The 26,647-nt window shown below is 37.3% G+C and overlaps 1 protein-coding gene across 2 annotated transcripts in view; it reads left to right on the plus strand.

Annotated features, from left to right (window-relative positions):
* The window catches only part of ppp1cc (protein phosphatase 1, catalytic subunit, gamma isozyme), a 44,518-nt gene extending 27,356 nt beyond the window's left edge, over positions 1-17,162 (plus strand). For both annotated transcript variants that reach the window (XM_053485424.1, XM_053485423.1), the window contains 3 exons: positions 9,057-9,280; positions 11,805-11,939; positions 15,580-17,162. In XM_053485424.1, the coding sequence (XP_053341399.1) occupies positions 9,057-9,280; positions 11,805-11,939; positions 15,580-15,669 (449 nt within the window). In that variant the 3' untranslated portion in view covers positions 15,670-17,162. The remainder of the gene's footprint in view (positions 1-9,056; positions 9,281-11,804; positions 11,940-15,579) is intronic.
* The last annotated feature ends 9,485 nt before the right edge of the window (positions 17,163-26,647 follow it).

Consider the following 26,647-nt stretch of genomic DNA (forward strand, 5'->3'; position numbering starts at 1 on the left):
CCCAAAGGAAGCATGTAAAGGGAAAAAAGCAGTGGACCTAAATCTGAACCCTGCGGAACGCCAAACTCCATTAGAGAACATTCAGAATAATCACCATTTAAGTCTACATACTGATAACGATGGGTCAGATAGGATCTGAGCCAGGAGAGGGCTGTACCCTTAATTCCTACTATATCTTCTAATCTGTGAAGAAGAATAGCGTGATTAATGGTGTCAAAAGCTGCACTGAGGTCGAGTGATACAAGCATAGTTACGCAACCCTGATCAGAGGCCAATAGGATGTCATTTACTACTTTAACGAGTGCTGTCTCTGTGCTGTGGTGAGGCCTAAATCCTGACTGATACAGTTCATGTATGCCATTTTTATGTAGTTATGAACATAGCTGCTCCGCCACTATCTTTTCCAAAATCTTAGAAATAAAGGGGAGGTTTGATATTGGCCTGTAACTGGACAGCTGACAGGGGTCGAGGTCAGGTTTCTTAATTATTGGTTTGATAACTGCTAATTTAAAAGATTTTGGAACATAACCAATGCTGAGTGAAGAATTAATTATTCTCAACAGGGGTTTTGTTATTGCTGGTACTATCTGTTTAAGAAAATGTGTCGGTACAGGATCTAATATACAGGTTGATGAATTTGCAGAAGAGATGAGTGAAATTAGTTCATTCTCTTCAAGGGGAGTAAAGTATTCTAGGTTCTGATCTGACATGGCTAGATTAACATTGCATCAATTACATTGTTCGGTTTCAAAACCTCAATTTTATGCCTAATATTTACAATTTTATTATTAAAAAAGTTCATGAAGTCCTCACTATTGCATGATGTTGTTGTGGAGATTTCTGCAGTGGTCTTATTTCTGGTCAATTTGGCTAAAGTATTAAATAAAAATCTAGGATTATTTTTGTTATTTTCTATAAGACTGGAGAGATATGTTGATCTAGCTACACTAAGAGCTTTTCTATAGTTCAGGATGCTCTCCTTCCATGCTATTTAAAATACTAACAATTTAGTTTGAAGCCATTTACATTCTAATTTCAGAGCGGCCTGTTTTAAAGTGCGCGTGTGATCATTATACCAGGGAGAAAGTTTCTTATCTTTAATAATTTTTCTCTTAACTGGAGCTACATTATCTAAGGTATAGCAAAATGTTGACTAAATATTCAGTCGCCTGATCGAGTTCTGACATTAGATTACACACAGGTGCACTCTATTTAGTCATTAGCACTCATTAGGCAATGTCTATGGGCAACTGACTGCACTCAGACCAAAGGGGGCTGAATAATTACGCACATCCCACTTTGCAGTTATTTGTTTGTAAAAATGTTTGGAATCATGCATGATTTTCGTTCCACTTCTCAAGTGTACACCACTTTGTATTGGTCTTTCACATGGAATTTCAGTGAAATTGATTCATGTTTGTGGCTGTAATGTGACAAAATGTGGGGGCCGAATACTTTTGCAAGCCACTGTATTTGTCTTTGGTGCAAGTCGCGGCATGCCGCGCGCTAAATTGCGGCATCTTGCAGAAAAAACACGCACAGTCTTAATGGCGACATCTGTACTGTATAAAATATAAATGCTAAAATTCTTGTATTTTTTGGTATTTATCGAAAAATTAAGAATTGTCCTTGCCATTTCTATACATTTTGTGTAGACAGTAAAGTTGTAAAAATGTGTGTGGAGTCAGAAACCTATCACCGTACTGTATTTTGGTTGTGGAGTTTTAATTTAAGTGTAATTAATTAGTGATCTCAATCCACCTTAATCTATCAATAGTCGTGTTCAAATGTTAGTGCCCACTCTTCTAATAATAATAATAATTTTTATTTGTATAGCGCCTTTCCAGAGCTCAAGGACACTTTACAATTAGAGGGGGAAAAAAAACATGCAGAGGACAGGTGGATTCAAGTGTAACATTCTGAAAACATATGAGTTTTAAGTAGAGATTTAAATATGGAGATGTTGTTAACAGAACGGAGAGAGTAAGGTAGAGAGTTCCAGAGTTTGGGAGCGATAACACTGAATGATCTGCCGCCCATTGAAGAGAGGCGGTACCAAGGGACAGCAAATAAATCAGAATCGGAGGAGCGTAATGAACGGGTCGGAATGTAGGGGGCAAGCAGATTAAAAAGGTAAGTGGGGGCTAAGCAATGTATAGATTTGAAAACAAGAAGAATTTTGAATTTGATACGGTAAACAACTGGGAGCCAATGGAGATCAGACAGGATTGGGGTTATATGAGCAGAGCGTTTGGTATGAGTGAGTATCCTAGCCGCAGAGTTTTGATTATATTGTATTCTGGAGATGGAGCTGGCAGGAAGACCAATTAAAAGAGCATTACAGAAATCAATGCGTGATGAGACAAATGCATGGATGAGAGTTTCGGCATCTTTAGTACTGATGAATGGACGCAGTTGGGCAATGCGGCGTAAATGAAAGAATGCAGATTTGTTCCCTGGGGAACACCTCGCTTCAGTGGGACAGTGGGCGATCAAAAATCCTTAACAGAAATATAAAATTGTCTATCAGAGCGATAGGAAGAAAACCAAGAAAGAGCAGTACCAGAGATACCCAGACCAGAGAGACGAGAAATGTGCAAATCATGGGAGACAGTATCGAAGGCAGAGCTGAGATCAAGTAGCAGCAGTATGGACAAGGAACCAGAATCACAAGAAAGAAGTAGATCATTCACTACCTTTACAAGTGCAGTTTCGGTACTATGGAGGGGGCGAAAACCAGATTGAAAATGGTAGAAGAGATTATCATCAACTAGATAAGACTGGAGTTGGGCAGCAACGGTACTTTCCAGTAATTTTGATATGAAAGGTAAATTGGAGATGGGACGATAGTTAGATAGGACTGAGGAGTCAAGGTTGGGTTTCTTGAACACAGGTGTAACTGCAGCAGTTTTTAGTGGCAGAGGAAATGAAGCAGAGGTAAGAGATGCAATAATGAAATGAGAAATAGGTGCAGAGATGGCAGAGTGACAACGTTTCAGGAGAGAAGTACGAGCAGGATCAAGATGACAGGATGAAGAGTTGAATTTAAGGATTATCTTAGAGACATAATCTGGGGTCGTCAGAGAAAAACAAGACAAAGACTGATGGGATAGATTTGTTGGATGCCTGAGCTCTGTATTAGTAGGGAAACATTGGTGGACAGCATTAGTCTTCTCAAGCAAATAATCCAAAAAATAGCAACAAAACTCATTAGATACTAGAGCATCCTGAGGTGGGCAGTTGGTAAGTTTATTTATCGTATTAAATAATGCTTTTGGTCTGTTGCTCGATTTATTGATTGTGGCAGAGATAAAGTTGGAGGGGGCTGAGAAGAGAGCAGATTTATAACATTAAAGATGATCTAGAAAAGCCAAATAGTGAACAGTAAGACCGGTTTTCCTGTAAAGACGTTCAAGCCGTCTGCCAGTAGCCTTAAGAATACGGAGCTCAGGGGTATACCAAGGAGAAGAGTGAGTGGCGGGGACATTTCTGGTCTTAATAGGAGCATACTGCTGTAGGATTTCAGAAATTGTAGAGTTGTAATTAGATAGTATCATGGATGGAGAAGAAATATCAATGATATCAGAAAGATTTGAAGAGACAATAGAAGTACAAAATGATAGTGTCAATTGCTTTAAAATTACGATATGAAATAACAGTTTTAAGGCATTTAGAGTGCATTTGAACATGCTGTGTCAAATTAAAACATTCAAAAACAGACAGTAATTGGGTAGTGTTGGGGCTAACTGTATCAACATGAATATTGAAGTCACCAAGCAGAAGAATAGGAGATGACAATGAGCAGGCAAGGGTTAACAGTTCACTAAGTTCAGAAAAAAAGCTGGACAGGGCCTTGGGAGGACGGTAAGAGTAAGATGATTGTGAGACAGTCAGCTTTCAAAACCATGTATTCAAATGAATTTGTATTGTGAAAATCAAGTTGTTTCAAATGAACATTGTCCCGGTAAATGACAGCGAGACCACCCCCTTTGCCATGCAGTCGAGGTCGGGTGAGATACTTATATCCATCAGGTGCAAGAAGATTTAACTGAATAAAGTCATCCGGAGCTTGCCAGGTTTCAGTGAGAAGAAAAATGTCAAGCTTATTGTCAGTGATAATTTCATTGAGATAAGGGGCTTTGTCCGATATTGACCGACAGTTCAGAAGTGCAAAGTGACGATGTACAGAATTCAGATTTGCAGCACGATGCTGAGTACCAGTGAGATAAATTAAAGAGCGATGTACAGTACGACCAGCGGGAAGTCTTCTAATTCTTTTAATGTGTTTGTATTTAAAAAAATTGTCTATCATTAGGTATTAGCAAAAACAACAACATTTTACAAAAATGGCCAAAAAGGAAAAAAAAACATGTGAGCAATACTAAATACCCCCATGATTCAATAGCTTGTAGATTCACCTTTAACAGCATTAACTTTAATGAATTGTTTCCTTTATGACTTTATCTGTATCTTACATCATTGTAGAGGAATTTACTTTAATGTTGTAAAGAATCTTCTTCACAACATTTTCATTTTATCGAGATTTTTGGGCATTCGCTGTTTGAGGCCTGGACTAGGCCGTTCCAAAATCTTGATTCTTTAATTTTTTAGCTATTCCTATGCAGAGTTATTGGTGTGCTTTGGAACATTTCATAGTTCATAGTGTACTCTTTGACTGAGTTGCCTAAGTCCTATGGCTACAAAACAAAGTGGAACCTCGGATTAGGAGCATAATTCGTTCTGGAAGTGGGCTCGTATTCCAAGACACCCGTAAACCAAATTAAATTTTCCCATAAGAAATAATGGAAACTTAAATTGTTTGTTCTATAGCTCAAAAAAATAAATACATAAAATTAATTAATACACAATATAAAGTCAAAATAAAACAAATTAACCTGCACTTTAACTTTTAAAAAAAGTACAAATAAATCCAGACAAAAAGTGCACACACATATATGGAGAGACTGTTTTACTGAAAAAATAAGCAAGGAAAATCGCTAGTCACACTCGCGTTACCGCTTACTAACGGAATCACTGCTGTAAAGTAAAAAAATAAATAAAATTAACCTGCACTTTACCTTCGTAGAATCCTAGAATCGCGACAGAGCGGAGTTTCTGTGTAAGGCAGAAACTGTGTGTCTGTATGTGTGCGAAGCCCGGAGGAGGGGGTGGAAGAGTATTACTGTTTGGTTTTTGCCAAATATGGTGCTGGACATTAAGGCCAATCAGCTTTACTTTGGTCTTATTTGTCCATAGGACATTGTTCCAGAAGTATTGTGGTTTGTTTAGGTGCAGGATTTATGCTTCCATGTTCATTTGGGAGAGAAAAGATTAAAAACCTTACAAACAAACCAAACTAGTTCAGTCTTCTAATAATTATGCTGTTGTAGACTTTAACATTTAACATAGTAAGGCCTGTACGGTATTGGGGTTTTGCTTGTTTGTTTGTTTTTCTCAGAGCATTGCACGATCTGTATGTGCTGGGAAGATTGGCAACTGTCCAAAATGCCTTCCACTGAATCGGCCAGGCCGAATATATTACCACCTTGGATCTTTGCAAGGGATATTGGCAAGTACCCCTGGAGGAGGCATCCAGACCCTACACAGCGTTTTACTGATTATAATAGCCCTGACGCAGGGCTTTAGAGGGGGTAAGTGAAATAGGAGTTGTTGTGAGAGCTTATGACAGACATGGGTAGACATTTCCATTTGGAGATAGCGTGGTAATAAACTTAAAAGGAAACCAAAAGAAAACTGAAAACAAAATAAACAGAGCTCCGCCGTCTATGCGAGAACGGATGGGATTCTGGAAACTAATACAAAAAACTGAAAAACTAAAGATGTTCTCGGGGCTTATGCCCTTACTGAGGATTTATAGTAGGAAGAGAGAGAGTAGAGCTTGTGCTTTGTGCACTTTAACTCGTAGAGCGCACGCTAAACGGCTGCGTGTCGCTCTCCCTCACTTTCTCGCCGGTGTCTTAGACAGACAAAGGCTTGGGCTTTGCCTGTGTCTTCTTCAGCATGCTTTGTCTTTGGCCCTAACACCTTTTACCGGTGCGACTGAATGATCACACAGAGTGTCGCAGTATCACGACCCGGCCCGTTCTGAACAGTTTATGCACGCCTCTGCCCCTCGCGCGAGCCGAGTCGTTACATAAATATCCACAAATACTTTAACAACATACACTTATCACAAATTGCATTTTATATGAATATTACATATGATACGCGTGCACAAACACATACTTATATAATTTATTCACATACAAACACATACTGTTCAAATTTGTGAATTACACTCAAAGTAATTATGAAGTCTGATTCGATTGGTGCCATTAAACATTTTATTTCTATTTATTCTATAGCTGGTAAAATACATTTTAGGCAAAGACGTTTGCTCGGTCTTGTTAAATCGTTTTAAACACCTCAATTCTGCCAATTCCCCCATCCGGGAAACCGGTTTGATAACTTCACACCTACATCAAAGGTGAAAAAAGGGATGATAGTAACTGAGTGCGCTGTCGCGTAGTATATACAACACGCGTTTATCAGCCTTTTGATAATAAAGCTGCCTTTTGTAAAGTGAAAGTACGAGCCGCGGGTTTCCGCACGGCGACATCAGTCATAAATTTACATATGACTGAATAATTTCAGTCATAAATCCACAATCACATTCCAGCTATAATTTTCAGCCCTTGTCAAATAATGGATGAAATAATTATTCAATGCTGGACACAATTAGCTAAAAACATGCCTATTATTATTCTAAAAAGCCCAAAGCACTTTGTGAATATTTACTTAATATGATCAATTTATGTATATATTAATTCATGATGGCAACACATTTTTACGTTTTAAATGAGATATGTGGCATATTCACAAATCAGGACATTTGCATAGTTAACACTATCCGATAGCCTACTATCAGGAAATTAAATAAATTTCAAGACCATTTAAACCGAGGCATTGCCATGTCTTTTATTGTTTTGTCCCTGTTAAAGGTCCTACACATCCCATTTTTCATTAAATGTTAATATGATCTTTAGGGTCCTAATGAAAAGTTTGTTTTATACGTTAATTAAAAATTCAAAAGGATTGCGTAAAAAAAACACTACTTTTACCTGGTAAAAACTAGCTCTGTTCTCAGCAACCTGTTTCAGTACAAGCTAATTTAAATGCTCATGACCTCTCCTGAGCAAGTACTATCTAGTACTATCTAGAACTAGTAATATCGCCTGACAACGCAGAAATTAAAAGAATGGACATGCATCGACTCGATTTGTCTTTCTCATCACTGCATGGGCAAGAATTAACGGGCTGTTGCGCTGCCGCGGGCAACAACAACAAAAACTGGAGAAGCTTACCGAGAGAGATACGGACGCGATGTGTTTACTGATGTGTTTACATGACTTCTTAATCTTCGACAGACATCGTTATAAACCATCTAACGTAACAAAGGTAAGCATAATATAGTTTTCCGACTACGTACACAGTTTGCAACTAGACAATCACCTTAATGCATTGTTTATTATAAACGGGCGATTAGGGATTATATAGAGACACAGAGAAGAAGCCATAACCATGTTCTATGAGAGTATAAGTTAACTTACACTCCGCATTCATCGTGATTATTAGTAAAGGCGATCTGCAAAGAGTCATAGTAAAAGGAATTACACTCACCGAGCCTGGTGAAGATGAAGCAGGAACACGAAGCGTTAGTACAGATCCGATTTTCATTAGCAGCTTTCTAGTAAAACCTGCTTTATATTGACCCGCGTTTAAAAAGCAGTCTGGTGAAAAATGAGTAGTGCAAACATGAACGCATTTAGGTAAATCGGCGGGGACAATAGCTTCAAAAACTAAATTCAGGTACTGCGTCCTCAGTGGCTCAGATACCTAACCCTAGGTAGGTACCCTAGGTCACTAACCCTGGGTAGGTACCCTAGGTCACTAACCCTAGGTAGTGAATGACGACTGCTGTGTTCGCTATTACACCCAACAACTGTACACAACACTTGCTTAGGCGCCATTTTGCTCCAGCGGAGAAAAACAATGGCCGACAGCTTCTTCTCACTCAGGGCGGGTCTTTGCTAAAACACCAGTGTCAATCAACTTGTGTAGGAGCAGCCTCTGTCGGTGTGGCGTCAGACGGCAAGGCATTTGAGATTGGCCTGATTTCAGAAGGGGCGTGTTATTGTAATAAATGAAAAGAAAACCACTGGGCGGCTCTTTATCATCGTAGAGTGGTTGTGTATGCACTCTCCTAACACACAGTTCAGTTCAAAGGCTTAAAAAAGTGCATGTAGGCCTGTATGACCCCTTTAAGACATTACAAAAACTATATAAGAAACTTTTAAAGCACGAATGTGGGCATCTCATTTCATCATTGTGAAAATAATATGAAGCACATATACACACATTCATCATGAAAGATCTATTGTAAAACAAAAGTAAATTTTTGCTTCAGCATTGGAAACAATATTGTTTTAGGCTAACTAATTATACACAGTTCATCGTTGTACTTGGTCCGGCTTTTAGATAAAGTCTTTCCATGCGCCATCTGACGGATATTCAGTGAAGCACAACACATTTATTTAAATTTCCAAATGTTGCTTACGGCAAATCGCGGCACGCCGCGTGCCAAATTTTAGCATCTCGTGGGAAAACGCGCAGTCTTAATGGTCACATCTGTAGGTGTATTAAAGTTGACTGAGATGAATTAAGTGCAATACAGTGCCATGCATTCCTATTTTAAAGCCTTTTCTTACACAGCTAACTGTTTGCATCTCCTTCCGATGTGTGGGTGTCGTAAGCCCTAGTTATTATTGATGCAGGATTTTTAGCAGATGGCTGTACTTATGATGCAGAAACTCCAAGATGAACCTAAATTGCAAGGCTAACATCTGGCCACCGAGCCAAGTTCCAACAGTTATTGTTGTAAATATTTGTACATACTATTAAATAATTTAGTTGATCTAATATGTTGGACACATTAATTTGAGTGAAGTTTGTGAGTGAAGCGGTATATGTTTGTAATTTTTTTTCCCCTTGTTTAGGTTTGTCTCCAGACCTGCAATCCATGGAACAAATTCGACGAATTATGAGGCCCACAGATGTTCCTGACCAGGGCCTGCTGTGTGACCTTCTGTGGTCTGATCCGGATAAAGATGTGCTAGGCTGGGGCGAAAATGACCGCGGCGTCTCCTTTACCTTTGGTGCTGAAGTGGTGGCCAAATTTCTCCATAAACATGACTTGGACCTGATCTGCAGGGCACACCAGGTTATTTAATGTTAATTGTGCTATCTAGTTATTTGTTATTAATGTATTGTTATTGTGTTCTCTAGCTATTTCTTAAATCTAGCTATGGAGTGGAATTGTCAACAAAATGTGAGCTTAAATTTGTAATGCTTGTGTGTGTGGTTGGAGTTGTTGGGGTGTAAATTTATTTTAATGCTTGAATAAAAAAAAAAAAACATGTTTATGTTTTTTAAAAGTTTTTGGTTAAATAATTTAGGGCAATATCTGGGATTAAAAAAAAAAAAATTGAACAGAATCTTTGTCATTACACAAGTGCAATGAAATTGAGTGCTTTTCTCCTTGGTTCAAACCAAAACAATGACACAAAAAAAACAGTAGCCACAAAAACAGAAAAAACTAACAATACTGGCTCTAATTGCTTATTAATGTGGCCAATTCCAACATCCCTCTGAGCTCATGGATGCTTTTTTTCTCAGTTCTTTTATAGCAGTCACTGCTTGTATATTTTTTGTCGGAAAAAATATTTATTTTAAATATTTAATTAAAAAAATCAACAGTGCCATCTTACTAGCAACTTAAATTATTGATGTTGACTTTTACAGCCACCATAGGGTCACAAAACCACAAGCAAGCACTGAAAGTACATAAATGTACATTTCTTGTCTTTGATAGCTGTGTACCTACTGAGCTGATAAAATGAGACACTTTTACACTTTTACTTGTAGCAAGTGTATACCAAGGTAGTGAAAAATACTCAAGAACGTGGTTTAATTCATTTGGAACACAAATTGTTAAACTGATCAACAAAATTTGCACTTCAGTACAGAATAGGGGAAGTAAATATAAATTTTTCCCTTTGCCTTAATACATTGAAAGAACCAGTTACAACATGCCTGTGAGACATTCTTAGCGATCAGAACAGCGTAATATGAAGATGTTTTCCCACATTGGGAAAATCTTTGGAGAACGTTTTCTTTTAAGATAAAAAAATGCCTAAATATAGAAATTATAAGATATTTTTTTGTTTTGTTAAATGAGCAGCTATATTTGAGTCATAATATACTTAGATCACAAAGGGGGCAACGCAGACAAAATGTCAAATCAGTCTTTCAGTCAGGAGTAGCTCAGTGGTTAAGGCATTGGACTAGGGTTCAGAAGGTCCCAGGTTCAAACCCAACAATCACCAAGTTGTCATCAAGAGCACTTGAGCAAGGCTCTTAACTCTCAACTGCTCAGATGTATAATGAGATGAATATGCAAGTCGCTGTGGATAAGGGTGTCTGCCAAATGTCATAAATTCCAGTTATCCGTGGTCAAATTATTATATTATATGCTGGACACAAACAAACAAAAAAAACCCATGATGAATACTATTATTTTAAAAAGTCTGAAGCGCTTAATGTAAATTCATGAGACGATTTATTTTCTTGGGGAAAGATTTTGATGTGCATATAAGAATATTCCTAAGAAAAAATATTAATAATTTAAACAAAAGCCCTTCCTGTTCTGTTGGACACAGACATGCACCAGCACATCACTCCCCCCAAACAAAACAACAATTAGCATTTACTTACATCTGAGTCATTTGCAAAGACAAAATATAGTGATTGGCATCAACAATGCCATCGACCACTAGAGGTTAAAAAATTTTTTGTTCTGTTTTTTACAGAGAGAATTCTTTGTTCTCTCAAAATCCAGGTTAGAATGCAGCGAACACATCAGTGATGCAATCCATCCAGTAAATTGTCAATTCACCAAATTTAAAATCTAAGCTTGACCTCTTAGGGGACTTAGTCTTTTATGTATTTACCGGGCTGTGTACCTGTGTCCAAATTAACACTGACTTCAAGGATTTCACACTTAGTAGCGATGACAATATCATGGTCCGACCCATTGCTAATTGCACCTGGATCAGACAGTTTTTCACGGGCCACTGGTAGGGGGGATCAAAATGGGTGGTTAAGAACAGTATATCTTTTACAGACTACGCGCTACAGTGAAGCCCTCTAAGACGATAGTTTTACCAGTTAGAAAAATATCCCATCATTTACGTACAATTATTTAAGTATTCACTTATATATACAATTATGTACATAGGAATAGTATATTCTTATGATTTCATCTTATTAATGGCCCTAAATGTGCATTCTTAGAAACCCCCTGCCTGCACAGTTGTATCATGGGTGTTTTTATCACTCAAATAATAAAAGTGTGTCAAATTGACTTACAAGGTTAGTACTTACTAAAAAGAAGTTGCGTATGAAGTGCCTGTTAAGGATGGCTTCGTGAACCATTTTCCTTACTGCATCTGTCCTTTAGCAACACTAAGTAGTATTGTCTCCTTGACTCATGCAGAATGACCAAAACTCAGTTAAGTGCAGCATTTAGCTTAGGAATTATGATTATAGGTTTACTTTTTGTCAGATGAAGTAAATTGTACATGCTCATTATAAGGTTATTGTTCCACAGGAAGTAGCTGTAAAATTTCAGTCAGTTCAATAATTTAACATCAGGTTTGATCTATGTTTACGTCTTTGTCCTATAGGTCGTGGAGGATGGCTATGAATTCTTTGCCAAGAGGCAGTTGGTGACACTGTTTTCTGCACCAAACTACTGTGGTGAGTTCGACAATGCTGGGGCCATGATGAGCGTGGACGAGACCCTGATGTGTTCTTTTCAGGTATAAATGATTCTGTGTAAATGCTCTAAATTTGTGTTTGACTTAGAAATGTCAGATATGCTGGGTTTGGGAAGACACATTAAAACACTCATTAAAAAATAAAAACAGTTATGAGAACAATTTTAGATCTGATGAAGACTGGCATAAACCTTTGTTTTCACTGACTGCTGAAAATGGAAGAAACCAATGTGTGTGTATTGTATAAAAATACTCTACTGACAGTCATAATATCATAATATCAAAAAAATAGTCTAGATTTAGTGATAAGTAAACAAGCTGTGACCATGACAGGAGACCCCCCCCCCCCTCGAGAATATGTTCTATAGACAGCTTCTACAGACAGATTCTATGGTCTGTATTTGTTTTTCCAGCTAAACAGCTGTGCTTTTACATTTGTTGGTTATTAAACAACATAAACACAGACTAGTTGTGATGGAAGTAAGTTTAAATTTTACCACAGTATTACTGTTAATTGATTAGAGCAGATTGTTGAGGATACTTAAATGTTGTTCAAAAGAAATCGCCATTTATATACACACACAAACATATATATCATATTTTTGGGAAAGATGCAACAAGTTTTTCACACCTGGATTTGGGGATCCTCTGCCATCCCTCCTTGTAAATAGTCTCCAGTTCTGTCAGGTTGGATGGTAAATGTTGGTGGACAGCCATTTTTAGGTCTCTCCAGAGGTGCTCACCTGGGTTTAAGTCAGGGCTCTGGCTGGGCCATTCAAGAACATTCAGAGTTGTTGTAAAGCCACTCCTTTGTTATTTTAGCTGTGTGCTTAGGGTCATTGTCTTGTTGGAAGGTAAACCTTCAGCCCAGTCTGAGGTCCTGAGCACTTTGGAGAAGGTTTTCGTCCAGGATATCCCTGTACTTGGCCGCATTCATTTTTCCCTCGATTGCAACCAGTCTGTCCTGTCCAGTCCCTGCAGCTGAAAAAAAAAACACAGCATGATGCTGCCACCACCATGCTTCACACTTGAGACTGTATTGGACAGGTGATGAGCAGTGCCTGGTTTTCTCCACAGATACCATTTATAATTTTTATATATATATATATATATATATATATATATATAGTGTGTGTGTGTGTGTGTATATATATATATATATATATATATATATATGTATATGTATATATGTATACATATATATGTGTGTATATATATATATATATACACCTTATTTATACCTTATTTATACTATACTTCACACTCCACATGCATATGAACTTCAGTAATATAGTAATAACTCGTTCATCCTGGAGCTTGATTTGTGCACTGGTGATCCGCAGTAATGTTGGAACTGGGGTTGTTTTTCAGGAGTTGGGCTCGCCCCATATTTCCATTAAAAAGAACTCTCAGACGTAAAAAAATATATTTACTTATAGAAGGCAACATGTCTGCTTTTACATAAACTAATGGAAAACAAGTTTCAGATTATGTAATTTGTATGAATTGTAAATATAGGCGAATCCACTGCTGCGAAGATGACGAGATGACATGATTATCTTCATCACTACAGCCGAAAACAAGGACATCACTAAATTATCAATTAATTATTTAAATGGTTAGAGTCAGTCTCTGTGCTCTTTTTTCCTGCTACACATTCATAATCATTAGTCTACTTCTGCCAGTGCGCTCTGGAAAACTTTATGCTACAGTTGAGCGCTGATTAGACTATGTAGGGAATTAAAGAGAAGGATCATAATGCCGGTTCAACATCTTGGGGCCCAAACCTCATTTACACTTAATTAATAAATATTGTAAGTAAACAATAGCCCATGTCTAGAAAAACATTTTAATTTAGACTATAAAAAAATTATTCTGCATCTATTTTTAAGTGTGCCAGCTTGATCACTGATTTATGTAAACGAATCTGTTCAGATGCAAGTAAATGCTTATTGCTGCATTGTTTGGGGGGAGTGATGTGCTCATGAAGTTTAGTTTGCTTTTCGGGAGTTGCCAGTCTCTGTGACTTAAGTGTGTTGAGTGTGTGTGGTGTCACCTGAGAGGTGTTAATAGGTCTTACATATTCATGAAAAGTCATTTATTATTTAGTGAGGCTCTGTTTTTTCAATAGAGGCTCTCCTGAAAAAGTTTGGCACATCAGTCACTTTACCCCAAATAAAAGGTCTTTCTAAGTGTTATAGTTGTATATACAAACCGAACAAACTGTGGGCACCGAATACTAAACCCAAACCGGGCGCGCGGATTAATGAACTGAGAGAGATTTTATTTAGAGAAATTTTATATTTTATAATTTTTATAAAATTAAAATATTCTATAAAAAATACCAAAGAAAATTATTGTGTATAGACCGATTTTAAAAAACAATACAATGCGTGTTATAATAAGGAAAATCCTAATTTTCCTCCATTCCAGGAATTAAAAAATTTTAATTTTAAAATCTAGAATCCAGAAGATTTGAGAATAAATAGGAAAAAGAGGCCCTGATTATACTGCATAAATGTTATTTAATACAACAAAATTCCTAAAAGAAACTCATTTGAAATATTAAATTTGTTATGTAATTCTAATTTTCTATTTTGAAAGTCAATTTTTACAGTTATTTCTACATTTAAAGTTTGATTCTTTGTACAAATAAAATCGTCAGACATGCTAGAATTTACTACACATCGGTGAGCCTTGGCCGGCCATGACCCTGTTGCCAGGCTACTTATTTATTTATTTTCCTTAGTCCACTTTTTGTAGGTCCTGACCACTGCAGACTAGGTACATCCCACAGGAGCTGCAGTTTTGGAATTGCTCTGACCCAGTCTTCTAGCCATTACAAATTGGCCCTTGTCAAAGTCACTCAAATTCTCACGCTTTCTAATTTTTTCTGTGTAATTTTTTACACGACAATTTTAGAGACAAAATGTTCACTTGCTGTCTAATATATCCCAACCACTTCCAGGTCCCACTGAAGCGATATATTGTTACTGTACATACTGTGACAAGAGACAAGTTGTGATGGGTGATGTGATGGGTCAGAGCAACTCCAAAACTGCAGCTCCTGTGGGAAGTTCCTGGTCTGCAGTGGTCAGAACCCATCAACGTGGTCCAAAGAAGGTAACCTACCATGAACAGTATTGATGCGTGTCGGGCGCGAAGGCTGGACTATAAAGCCTGATGCAATAGAGGAGCGACTGTAGCTCAAATTGCTCAAAAGACTAATAGAAAGATGCCAGAACACAATCCATCAATGTATCTACTGTATGTTTTGGTGGTAAGGAGGTTGCTACTCAATATTATACATGTGGTCACAGAAGTATTCACAAAAGTGTATTGAAAAAAATATATATATATTATTTAGGTGATGTATCTACATGGTGAGTAATTTATTTTATTATTATTATTATTATTATTATTATAATCACAGTCTAATGAAATCACACTGTATACGTTTAACTTGCCCTGATCTGATCAGTGTGGTTGACCTGACTGATGCAGTCATCTTCCAATGCTAATACTTTTGTTTTTTTTTTACCTGTTTCTTTTGCACCATGTAATCCTAACTTAAGCACCAAAAGCATGGTAATGCAAAGTGCAAATGGGCACAATAATGATGCAAAGTGTAACATTTATTTAATAGAAACCATTGTCAAATTGTTCTGTGCTTTCCTCAAAGATTTTGAAACCAGCAGAGAAGAAGAAGCCAAACTCGAGCCGTCCAGTGACTCCCCCGAGGAACATGGTCACGAAGCAGGCAAAGAAATAAGACCAGCTACCATTGCACTGGCTATTTTTGGACAGTTTGCTGACTATTATGCTTCTTAAATTTTTCAGTTACAGAGTTTTGCTCTTGCATAGTGGTTGTATGGAATCCCTTAAAACTGTTGACAGTGTAGACTTTTTTTTTGTGTGTTTCTTCTCATTTTTCCTCTCTATTTTTATATTCCATCTACTTTCCAACATCGGATAAGGGGGAAAAAATAAATCCCAACTGAAAGCCTTGAAAACTTATAGATGCACATTTGTTATTGCAGTTTTTGATTTTATCATTTTGATTTTATATATGCATAGTGGCAAAGCATTCACACTCTTTTGACACCAGTTAATGCAGGGAATTTTCTATAATTTTTTGTTTGGCTCCCCATGTACTCACTTAATCCACTGTGAACAAAAAATATATATTCACTGTATGAATGAAAACAGTACATGTCTGAAGTAAGATTTCACAATAGTTTTTGTTTGACTGTGCCAGATTTGCTGTTCTATCCAATTGTATTTTAATAAATGTTTTTGGTTTATCATGTTTTTGTTAGTCTTAATGAAAACCATAAAATTATTTATGCGAAATAATTTTTTTGCATTATGTTAAAAGCTGAACAGATCTAGCTGGGACATGTATAATGAAACAGCTTAAATCCAAACTCTACATGTATCGCAGTTTTTATTTCCTTCATTTAATTTTTTTTTATTTTACCAAGATGCCTTCTTCGCTTTTTCCTTCACAATTTAAGATTTGGAAGCTGTTGCATCAGGTATGAGCATGTCTAAATATACACTGCCTGGCCAAAAAAAAAGTCAACATTTCGGAAATGTCACATTATTGGCCTGCATCAAGCAAAGAAAACAACAGAGGATATTTGATATTAGGTGTGTTGGGTTGAGAACTATCCAATGCATTAATAAAACTTAGTGGAAGAAATATGGCCAGAGACAATGTTATGGGGTTGCATCAGGATCTAGGCTCAGCAATAATGTGGCAATAAAATAGTCAGATGACTAAATAGCCAGGTTATTCCATCAATGCACTAAATGACCAGATTATTCAATCAATGTATTTTATTCTTCTCTGATGGCATGTGCACATTCATCCTGAAAATTTTATTTGTGAGTAATTTGTCCTTAAATTGAAAGCGTGATTCTTGGAGCATGGAGAACTTGCCACCACATTGGCATCATAATCATAGCTAAAGTTGGTGCAATGAAATATCAGCGTGTGACTAGTTTTTAAAAATTTATTCAATTTTGGCTCGGCAGTGTAGTTTTCTCATGGGGACATTGTTGTTTGCGTTCTCACTCAGGGCATGGATGCTTTTGGCATGTCTCTAAATGATGTAGCTTAATACCATGTACCACAAGTTTGTTTTAAAAAATATTTTGTCTCCCAAACCAGCTAACTTGTACAAAAAAATTGTCCTGGCAATAACTATATTTTCCCCATCATAAACAATTGTAATAACTAATTTAATAAAATATAATACTAAATGGGTACATGCTTATTTATTCTTCATTTTGTACTTGGTGTATACAAGATGCTTCTTTTAAAAAAGTTTTTTGTAATTATTATGAGTATAAAGTTTTTCAATTTACAGTTTTTTAAAATATATAGTTGCAATCAACGATGAGTGGACTCAAGCACCCTGTGCCATCGCCACCCGGTTGCACCACACAACTTGCACACATCACACACTATACAGGGCTGATGTCAGTTTGGGCCCTAAATATTTGTTAAGTGCATTAGTGTGTGTGTGTGTGATGAGTAAATGTGTTTGTATGAGTCTGTGTGTTAACATTTGTGGTGTGTGTGTTTCTTTGTGCGGGCGTTTAAGACAGATGTGTGAGTGTTAACATTTGTGATGTGCAGATGTCGCCATTTAGCGCGCGGCGTGCCGCGACTTGCCGGAGGCAACATTCGGGAATTTAAAATAAATGTTTTGTGCTTCACTGAACATCCGCCAGATGGCACATGGAAGGACTTTATGAATGCTGAAGCAAACATGAATTTTATTTTGTTTTACAACAGATATTTCATAATGAACGTGTTCAGATGTGCTTCATGTTATTTTCATAATGATGAAATGAGATGCCCAAATTCGTGCTTTAAAAGTTTTTTATATAGTTTTTGTGATGTCTTAACAGGGTTAAATGGTATTGAAATTATAATTTAATTTCCTGATAGTAGGCTATCTGATAGTGTTAACTATGCGAATGTCCGAATTCGTGAATATGCCAACATATCTTATTTAAAACGTTAAATATTGGCAGGGGGAATTGGCAGAATTGAGCGGTTTAAAACTATTTAACAAGACTGAGCAGACGTCTCTGCCTAAAATGTATTTCGCCAGCAAAACATAGTATAGGCCTATATAGAAATAAAATGTTTAATAGTACCAATAAAATCAGACTTCATAATTACTTTGAGTGTAATTCACAAATTTACTGATTATATTATTTTTTATGTGTATCCAGCATGTGTTTGTATGTAAATATATTATATATGTTTGCGCGCGTCTCATATGTAACATTCATATAAAATGCAATTCATAATAACACAGAGAGTTTCTGTTGATAAGTGTATGTCAAAGTATTTGTGGACATGTAATTAGAAAAAAAATCTCAATTAAGGATGTCTTGAAAATAATGCAGTAACTCTATAAGCCCGCAATCTTATTAACGTTAATTATCGCCAGCCGGCACGAATAGGCGGCTCCGTCCCTTTGCCGCCTATTCAGGGAGCCTACGGAGTGAGCGAGTAGCGATAGTAGATTTGGGCCCACACCCATTACAGACGCACGCTGTCACAGAAAGTAAAGTTGAGGATCACGATGCTCAACATCCCGGAACCCAAACCCTATTTAAATTAAATTAACAAATATTGTAGGTAAATAACAATAGCCCACGTTTAGAAACGTTTAGATTATAAAAAAATAATCCTCCATGTGTTTTAGGTGTTCCAGCTGCCACTGTTCTGGTGGCTCTGTCAGAGACGATTATTCTGTAACAAACCTGTAAATTTCCATGTAAAACAGGAACATCTGTATAAATAAATTGATATGATGAGCTATTGATCAGTGACTTATGTAAACGACTTAGTTCAGATGTAAGTAAATGGAAAGAAAGTAAATGGCTGTGCTGTGTGTGTGAGAGAGAGAGAGGTATCAAGAGGTCTTACATACTCATGAAAAGTCAAGGATTATTTAGTGAAACAGAGGATCTGCTGAAAAATGTTAGGCACATCAGTCACTTAACCCCAAATAAAAGGTCTTTCTGAGTGTTAAGATATAGTTAAAATAACAGATGTACAAACGGTGCGCACTTAATACTAAACCTAAGCCAGGCACGGGGATTAATAAACCAAGATAGCCCCATATCTTTTTTTTTAATAAAAATAAATTTTTATTTTTTTAATAAAAATACCAAAGAATATTATTGTGTATAGAGTGATTAAAAACAATGCAATTTATGCTATCATACGGAAAATCTCAATTTCTTCCATTCCAAGGATTACAAACAGTAACAATGTCAACTTTAGAATCTAGATCCCAGAAGATTAAAATTACACAAATTTAAATCACTGAAAGTCTCCAGAAGAGCCTCACATTCAAGATGTTTTTAAAGTGTGGAGAGGTCCATTTCAGTTTCTCTGAATGTATAGGTGAGAACAGCTGATTCACACCTGGGGAGGGTGCGACAACCCAGGATTAATAGGAATAAGAGGCCCTTACTGCATAAATATTATTTAGTACAACATTCCTCTGCGCTCGGGAAAACGTTTTGGTGCGGTTGAGCGCTGATTAGACTGTAGGAAATGTAGGAAATTAAAAAGAAGAATTTTTATTTAGACTATTAAAAAATTAAACCCTATTTTTAGGCGTGCCAGCTGCCACTTTTTAGTTAGAAGTTTTCCATACAAATCTTATAATGCCCACATGATAAAACATTCCCCTTGTTAATATTTTAACTATTAATTTTACTATTTTAGCTATTACTATTTTGTTTACTTCTAAATAACATTAAAACAAGAATAAAACATTTAATATATAGGCCTATTGTTGACTACATTTGGGCCGTGTAACGGGTTTGACTCTAAGTGCACGGGCGGCACCATGAAGCACGGACTCGCGGCGAGGTCTTACGGGGAAAAAATGGAAAGAAAAGGGTTAAATAGTGAGGATGGAAAGGAAGAAATGCAGATTTGCAGGTTTGGTTGGCATGCGGACACGGCCTGGTGAGCGGTGGGCAGCGGACAGAGTGGCAGCGTGGGCCCGCAAGGACAGCAGCTCCAGCCTCCGTCCGCTCGCGCTGACTCTGCTCTCCGCCCCTCCCATCTCTCGCTACGTTTGAAGTCTCTGGGGCGCGTTCCATTTGCCCCGCTTGCATGCCGCACTTCCGCGTTGTTGCGCGCGGGTCGCATTTGCACCGTGTAGTAAAATCCACTGTAACCCAACAAACCCTGAGGATTTTATAGCGCGGGATGCAAGCGCGGGATCATTAGCAAGGATAGCTTACCAGCAGTGTCTAATTCTAACTAAGCCCCGCTTCTTCGCATATCTGAAGGGGAGGACGCCTAACTAGTGAGTGAGGAGCGATATTGATTTGGGCGCACTCCGTGACAGGCTGAAAAACCCATTGTCCTCAAAAATGTAACAGATGAGGACTCTGATTAATGTGCAAAAACTATAAAAAAACTATATAGAAGACTTTTATTTAAGCGCACTCACAATAACGAAAAAAACTTTATAATTTTGTAAATAAGCTATCAATAATAAGCAAATAAGCTGCGCTGTTCTGTATTGTTTTTGGTGAACTTGAGCGCGTCAGAAAATGATGGCAAACGTTTTTTTTAAGTCAGAGTCAGTCTGACTGCTGTTTTCGCATTCACAATCATTAGTCAACTTCTGCCGGTGCGCTCTGGAAAACTTTTTGCGTGCGGCTGAGCGCTAATTTAGACTACGTAGTAAATTAAAGAGGAGGACACATGACATGACGGAATTAGGCATGGCTGGTGAGCCGTTTTTTAATCACTGGAATGGAAGAGATAGTCCTTATTGTAACATGTCTTGTATTGTTTTTAATCGCTCGATACACAACCCATCATTTTTAAATGCTATTTTACAAGGGTAAATACAAATGGAATAATTTACTTTGGTTTGTTTATTTATTTATTTATTTTTAAATAAAATCTAAAATTAAAACATTGTAGAGTATTTAAAAGCATGCATGTTATAATAAAAAAAATCGCATTCCAGAGATTAAAAACGGTAACAATGTCAATTTTAGAATGTAGAATCCAGAAGATTTTAAATTTACACAAATTTAAAAAGAGGCCCGAAGCAAGATCCAAGATCCTCCACTTTGCTGAAACCATGCACAGTGGAGAAACTTATTTACACCTGGGGAGGGTGTATTATTTGCATTTGAATGTGTCTGACATTGCAAAGCACCCACAATAACACTTGGACAATGGAATATCGCATAAACAACCCAACGATGTGTTTACAGAAACCCAGCATTTCTTTTAGTGTACTACTACAGTACTAACGAATGAAGTGCAGTCAAAGCCCGGGGATTCTGCGTGCTGTCGCGTTGTATTCAGAGAGTAGTACATATTTTTGTGTTTTTTTTTTCATGTCTGTTGTTTTATGGATAAATCTGCTCATATCTGCGCACGCGTTTATCAGCCTTTTGATTAAAAAGCCGCACGCGCAACTCAATTTCACTTTGCATAAGATTGTATATTTAAAGCACATAAGAACAATAAAACAATTGTTTTAGGCTAACATATCATACATCATTGTAGTCTTTTTGCACACACGCACGGGTGGGTTACAATAATAATAAGAATAATAACAATAATAAATTCGAAGCACTACTACTAAAAATAATTATTATACTGATTGAAGAAAGCACAGTCGAAGAAGTATCATCATTGAAGGAGAAGAGAAAATGAAGAATAAATACATATTAGTATTTACAGTTTGAGCTCAACACGTTTATGAGCTTCGTCGCTTGCTGTCAATAGGTGCCTAAGAGAGAGAACACATTTTCGGCTTCAGTAGACACACAATACTTCAGACTGAAACACGACTGCCCCCTACAGGTAATGAAGGGCATTATCACAGCTTGCCGCGCGCAGCCGCGGCAAGTCGCGGGATCCCTTTTCTCGAAACGTGCGTTTTTAATGGCGACATCTGTGTGTTTGTGTGTCTGTGAGTTTTAACATTTGTAATGTGAGTGCGATGTAAGTGGTTTTGTGTGCATGTGTGTGAGTGTTAACATTTTACTTAATTGCAATTCAGTAATAGTTAAAGACTTAAATTCAATAGTTGAAGACTGTATTAACATCACCTGGCCTTTTGGACGTCCACTAAAATTTACCACCTACCTCTTAATAAGCAGCCAGGACACTTCTGAAGCAGAGAAATAAAACACAATGACAGGAGATGAATGTTCATGACCCACAGACTCAAGAAATTAGACCAACAGAGCCAAAACATTATTCCTGTGTACTAGTCATGCTGGGTTAAAGAAACACCCGAAGAGGACAAAAAAAATAAATCCCTCTTCATTAAGCTATTCCCCATAGCTTAATGAAGAGGGATTTATTTTTTTTGTCCTCTTCGGGTGTTTCTTCTGCCAACCACCTGCAGAAGAGTGTAAACCTTCTGGAAGCCCCAAATCATTTGCCCTCATAAAAACCTAGTATGACCAACCAAGATTGACCACAGAAGAAGGTAAAGGAGCATAAGGTGAGCCATGTGTGGAGTAAAGGGAATCACAATTTGCCTGATTCTAGGCCAAAACAGCATGATCCCCTTCTTTTTTCAAGATGGGAAATAAAGATGACATATTTTTTTATCACTTTTATCACTCAAAAAATTAGACCAACAGAGCCAAAACATTTATGCCTGTGCACTGGCCATGCTGGGTTGAAGAAACATTCGAAGAGGGGTGAAGGATGGACTCTCAGATACAGCCAACGGCAAATGTGGATTTATAGAAAAACACATAATCACATTTTATAGCCCTTCCCCAGTACAAAACCTTTTTGTCTGGCCTTCTGGCCAAAAAAGCTTCATTAAGCTATGGGGACCTGCCAACCACCTGCAGAAGAGTGTGGACTTCATGGAAGCCCCAAAACATTTGCCCTCATGAAGACTGTGGCGACGGGCTTACAGCCAGTGCACATAATAAGGAAAAGCCGCCTCGCTTACCTAAGAAAAGTAATACAAAAACCACCTACAACAAGAAGATGTTCAAAAAAGGGGCGGGGCGCCAACTTTCACCGGCATCGGCCCCAGGAAGGAAACTACCCTCCACCTGTCGATCGTTTCAAAGGAAGGGACCCAGATGGCACGTGCCAGTGAGTAAAGGAAATATGTTGCCTCTGGTTTCTCTTCTATTTCGTTACCAGATTCCGATGCCAGTGGGAGCTGTTGTTTGCGGACACCAGGGAGAAGAAATTTTCGCTTGCGCGCACCTGAAGCCTCGCTATGCAGCGCATCTGCTTTGACCCAGGCCGCTCGCCGTCGGGATTTACCTGCGCCCAGGTCACCGTCTGCAGGCTGGGTCTTCTGCTCCCTACTTCTTTCCTATCTTTCAAACTAATTACTGATAGTGATAATCTTGAACCATAAGCACGATTCACTATTCTGGGTAAATAAAAAGTGCACCTATTTTACTGCATCTGTGCCTCTGTGTGTCCCTGAACTAGTGTCCCCTACAACAAAAGGCTTTACAAGACATAGTATGACCAACCAAGATTGACCACAGAAGAAGGTAAAGGAACATAAGGTGGCCATGTGTGGAGTGAAGGGAATCAAAATTTGCCTTTTTTTTCGGTCAAAACACAATATGATCCCCTTCTTTTTTTAAGATGGAAAATAAAGATGACACCTTTTTATCACTTTTATTGCAGTATTTTTATATCCACAAAGTAATTAGAAATAGATTACATAGAACAGAACACAAATATATTAATATTGATAACTGTTACGTACTGTACTGCACAAATTGCAGTTAATGGGTAATGTTGTATGTAATGTAACACTATGAACAATAAAACATACATTAATGAATACAAAAATAAATACAAAAATAAAAAGGAATAAATATTTAACACTTGATCTAATACTTACTGATAACTGCTATGACTAAGTTAGGTGGCAGACTCTTCCGTTGCTGAATGGCAGAGGACTAGCAGTTACCAGCATGAATAGCATGCAGTATTTTGTATTGTACTACAGGCCCAATAAATTATAAATTTAGGATGTTGAATATTATAACATTGACTCAGGCTTGTGGACAAATTAAATGGTAAAATCAAACTTTGAAACTGCGATTGGTCGTGTGAATGCACTCCAGCTGTACTGTGTGGCATTTGGTCTGCTCCCACAAGAGAGGATGGTTTCATCCCATATGAAACCATCATGGGGTAACCATGGCCCTGTCAGAGACAATTAATTTGAAACAGGCAAATACTTACTTCATAGTCACGAATCTATGACAATATACATTTCCATTTGCTTCCGTTTGCTCTTGATGTTCATTGACCTTGTTCCCTACGATGAATCATAAAGCTGTTGCTGATACACACACATACACTCTCTTAAAACTGCAATCACAAGATAGTCACAATCAGTGGTTGCACATTTTACAAAAATATTTATAATGCTATTGAACTTCAAATTCATTTAATCAAATTACATTCTTTTGTCATCTTATTACATCATCTTATAATATAGGGAGCTTTATTACTGGAAAGTCCATAACTTGTTCAGCCTATGCCTTAAATAATAATTTGCCCTCATGATACAGTTTTCAGAAGTGTAAACATAGCTGCATCCTCAGCTTAAGGGCAGAGTTTTATTAAAGGAATATTAGGAAATCATAAAATATAACAGTTATCCTTTGGTTTCAAGTTATATAATAGCTATATTAAGTACTAGATTTCCTATTTCTATGATATTGGGAGCTTGTTGTGGGACGTTACTTTTTAAAGTAACTAATTACATTACAAAATTACTGTCTTTAATAAGACATAAATTTAAGAGATAAATTTGTTACATTACAGCGTTACTTTCTGATAAAAGTAACGAGTACCTTCCATTGTAGAAATAAAAACACCTTTGTGATTCCTCATGCATGTTGTTTTAGTCAAGACCTTTATAACAAATCTACCATCCTCACTCAGCAACGTTTGGCCGATAATCTGATCTCACCTACACGGTTTTGCATGGTAGCTGTAAGTACAGTTCATCATGATTCACTGCGAGTATTGGCGCTGTTATTGGGTTTCCATCTTTCCGTCGGTCCTCGCATAGTCAAACTGTTAGCTTGGGGATGTTAGCTTGTAGGATGATTTTTACACACACCACACTAATGGTTTGGAAATGATTGCTGTCTGGTCAGGGATTATGTTTTTGAAAAAATAACTAACTGAGTACTTACATGGCGGACCTAATGCGTTAGATTACTCGTTACATCCAAAAAGTAATCCAAGTACTCTAATGTGTTCAATCCAACCCTGATTAAAGTTAAAAGTCTGGTGAATGGATTTTAATGCTTAAAAGGTAAACACATTAACACAGAACTTACACTGTAAACAGGCTGTGAGGTATGCATTCCTCAACCAGTGAGTGTTTTTGTAGGCATTGCATGGTCAAGTCAGGCAATTTCAATTTGGAACATTTGTCTTCTGCTGCACATTAATGTTCCGTCATCTAACATCACCACCAATTCACTTCTCAGAAAAAAAAGGATTTAGTTTAATTAAAATTGAATTAATTTTCAGTTAGTTTTCTATTGCACCCTAAAAAATACTGGGTTAAAAACAACTATGTATAATGCTGGGTTAATTCAACCACATAAATGAGTTCAAATGTTCTACCCAATGTTGGTTCATTTTAACTGGAATGTTGGGTTAATTTTACCTCACAAATAGATTATTATTATTATGTTTTACATGTTGAATCTTTAAATAAATAAATAAATAAATAAATACCCATGACTATTAAACAGTTAAATTACTTTGATATACTGGTCTATTTAAAAAAAAAAACACCAAGTTTTGCAAACCATACATAAACAGTTAGGCCCAAAAATATTTGGACAGTGACACAAGTTTTGTTATTTTAGCTGTTTATGAAAACATATTCAGGATACAATTATATAATCAATATGGGCTTAAAGTGCAGACTCTCAGCTGTAATTTGAGACTATTCACATCCAAATTGGGGCAAGGAGGTAGGAATTACAGCTGTTTAAGACGTAGCCGCCTCTTTTTCAAGGGACTTAAAGTAATTGGACAATTGACTTAGAAGGCTGAAAAAAATAACAAGGCTGCATGGGCTCTTCCCTCGTTAACCTGTCATCAATTAAGCAGTTAAAAGGTCTGGAGTTGATTCCAGGTGTATTTGCATTTGGAAGCTGTTGCTGTGAACACACAACATGCAGTCAAAGGAGCTCTCAAAGGAGGTGAAACAGATTATCCTGAGGCTAAAAAAAAGAAAAAATCCATCAGAGAGATAGCAGAAATGTTAGGAGTGGCCAAATCAACAGTTTGGTATATTTTGAAAATAATAGAGTGCAATGGTGAGCTTGGGAACTCAAAAAGGCCTGGACGTCCACGGAAGACAACAGTGGTGGATGATTGCAGAATCCTTTCGATGATGAAGAAAGACCCCTTAATAACATCCACTCAGGTGAAGAACACTCTCCAGGAAGTAGGTGTATCAGTATCTAAGTCTTTCATAAAGAGGAGACTTAATGAGAGTAAATACAAAGGATTTCACCACAAGGTGCAAACCATTAATCAGCCTCCAAAATAGAACGACCAGAAATGACTTTGCCAAGAAACACCTGAAGAAGCCAGCCCAGTTCTGGAACAGCATTCTTTGGACAGATGAGACTAAGATCAACCTGTACCAGAATGATGGGAAGAAGGAAGTTTGGAGAAGACTTGGAAC

Source organism: Clarias gariepinus, chromosome 24 (genome assembly GCF_024256425.1).
Source record: "Clarias gariepinus isolate MV-2021 ecotype Netherlands chromosome 24, CGAR_prim_01v2, whole genome shotgun sequence".
NCBI lineage: Eukaryota > Metazoa > Chordata > Actinopteri > Siluriformes > Clariidae > Clarias > Clarias gariepinus.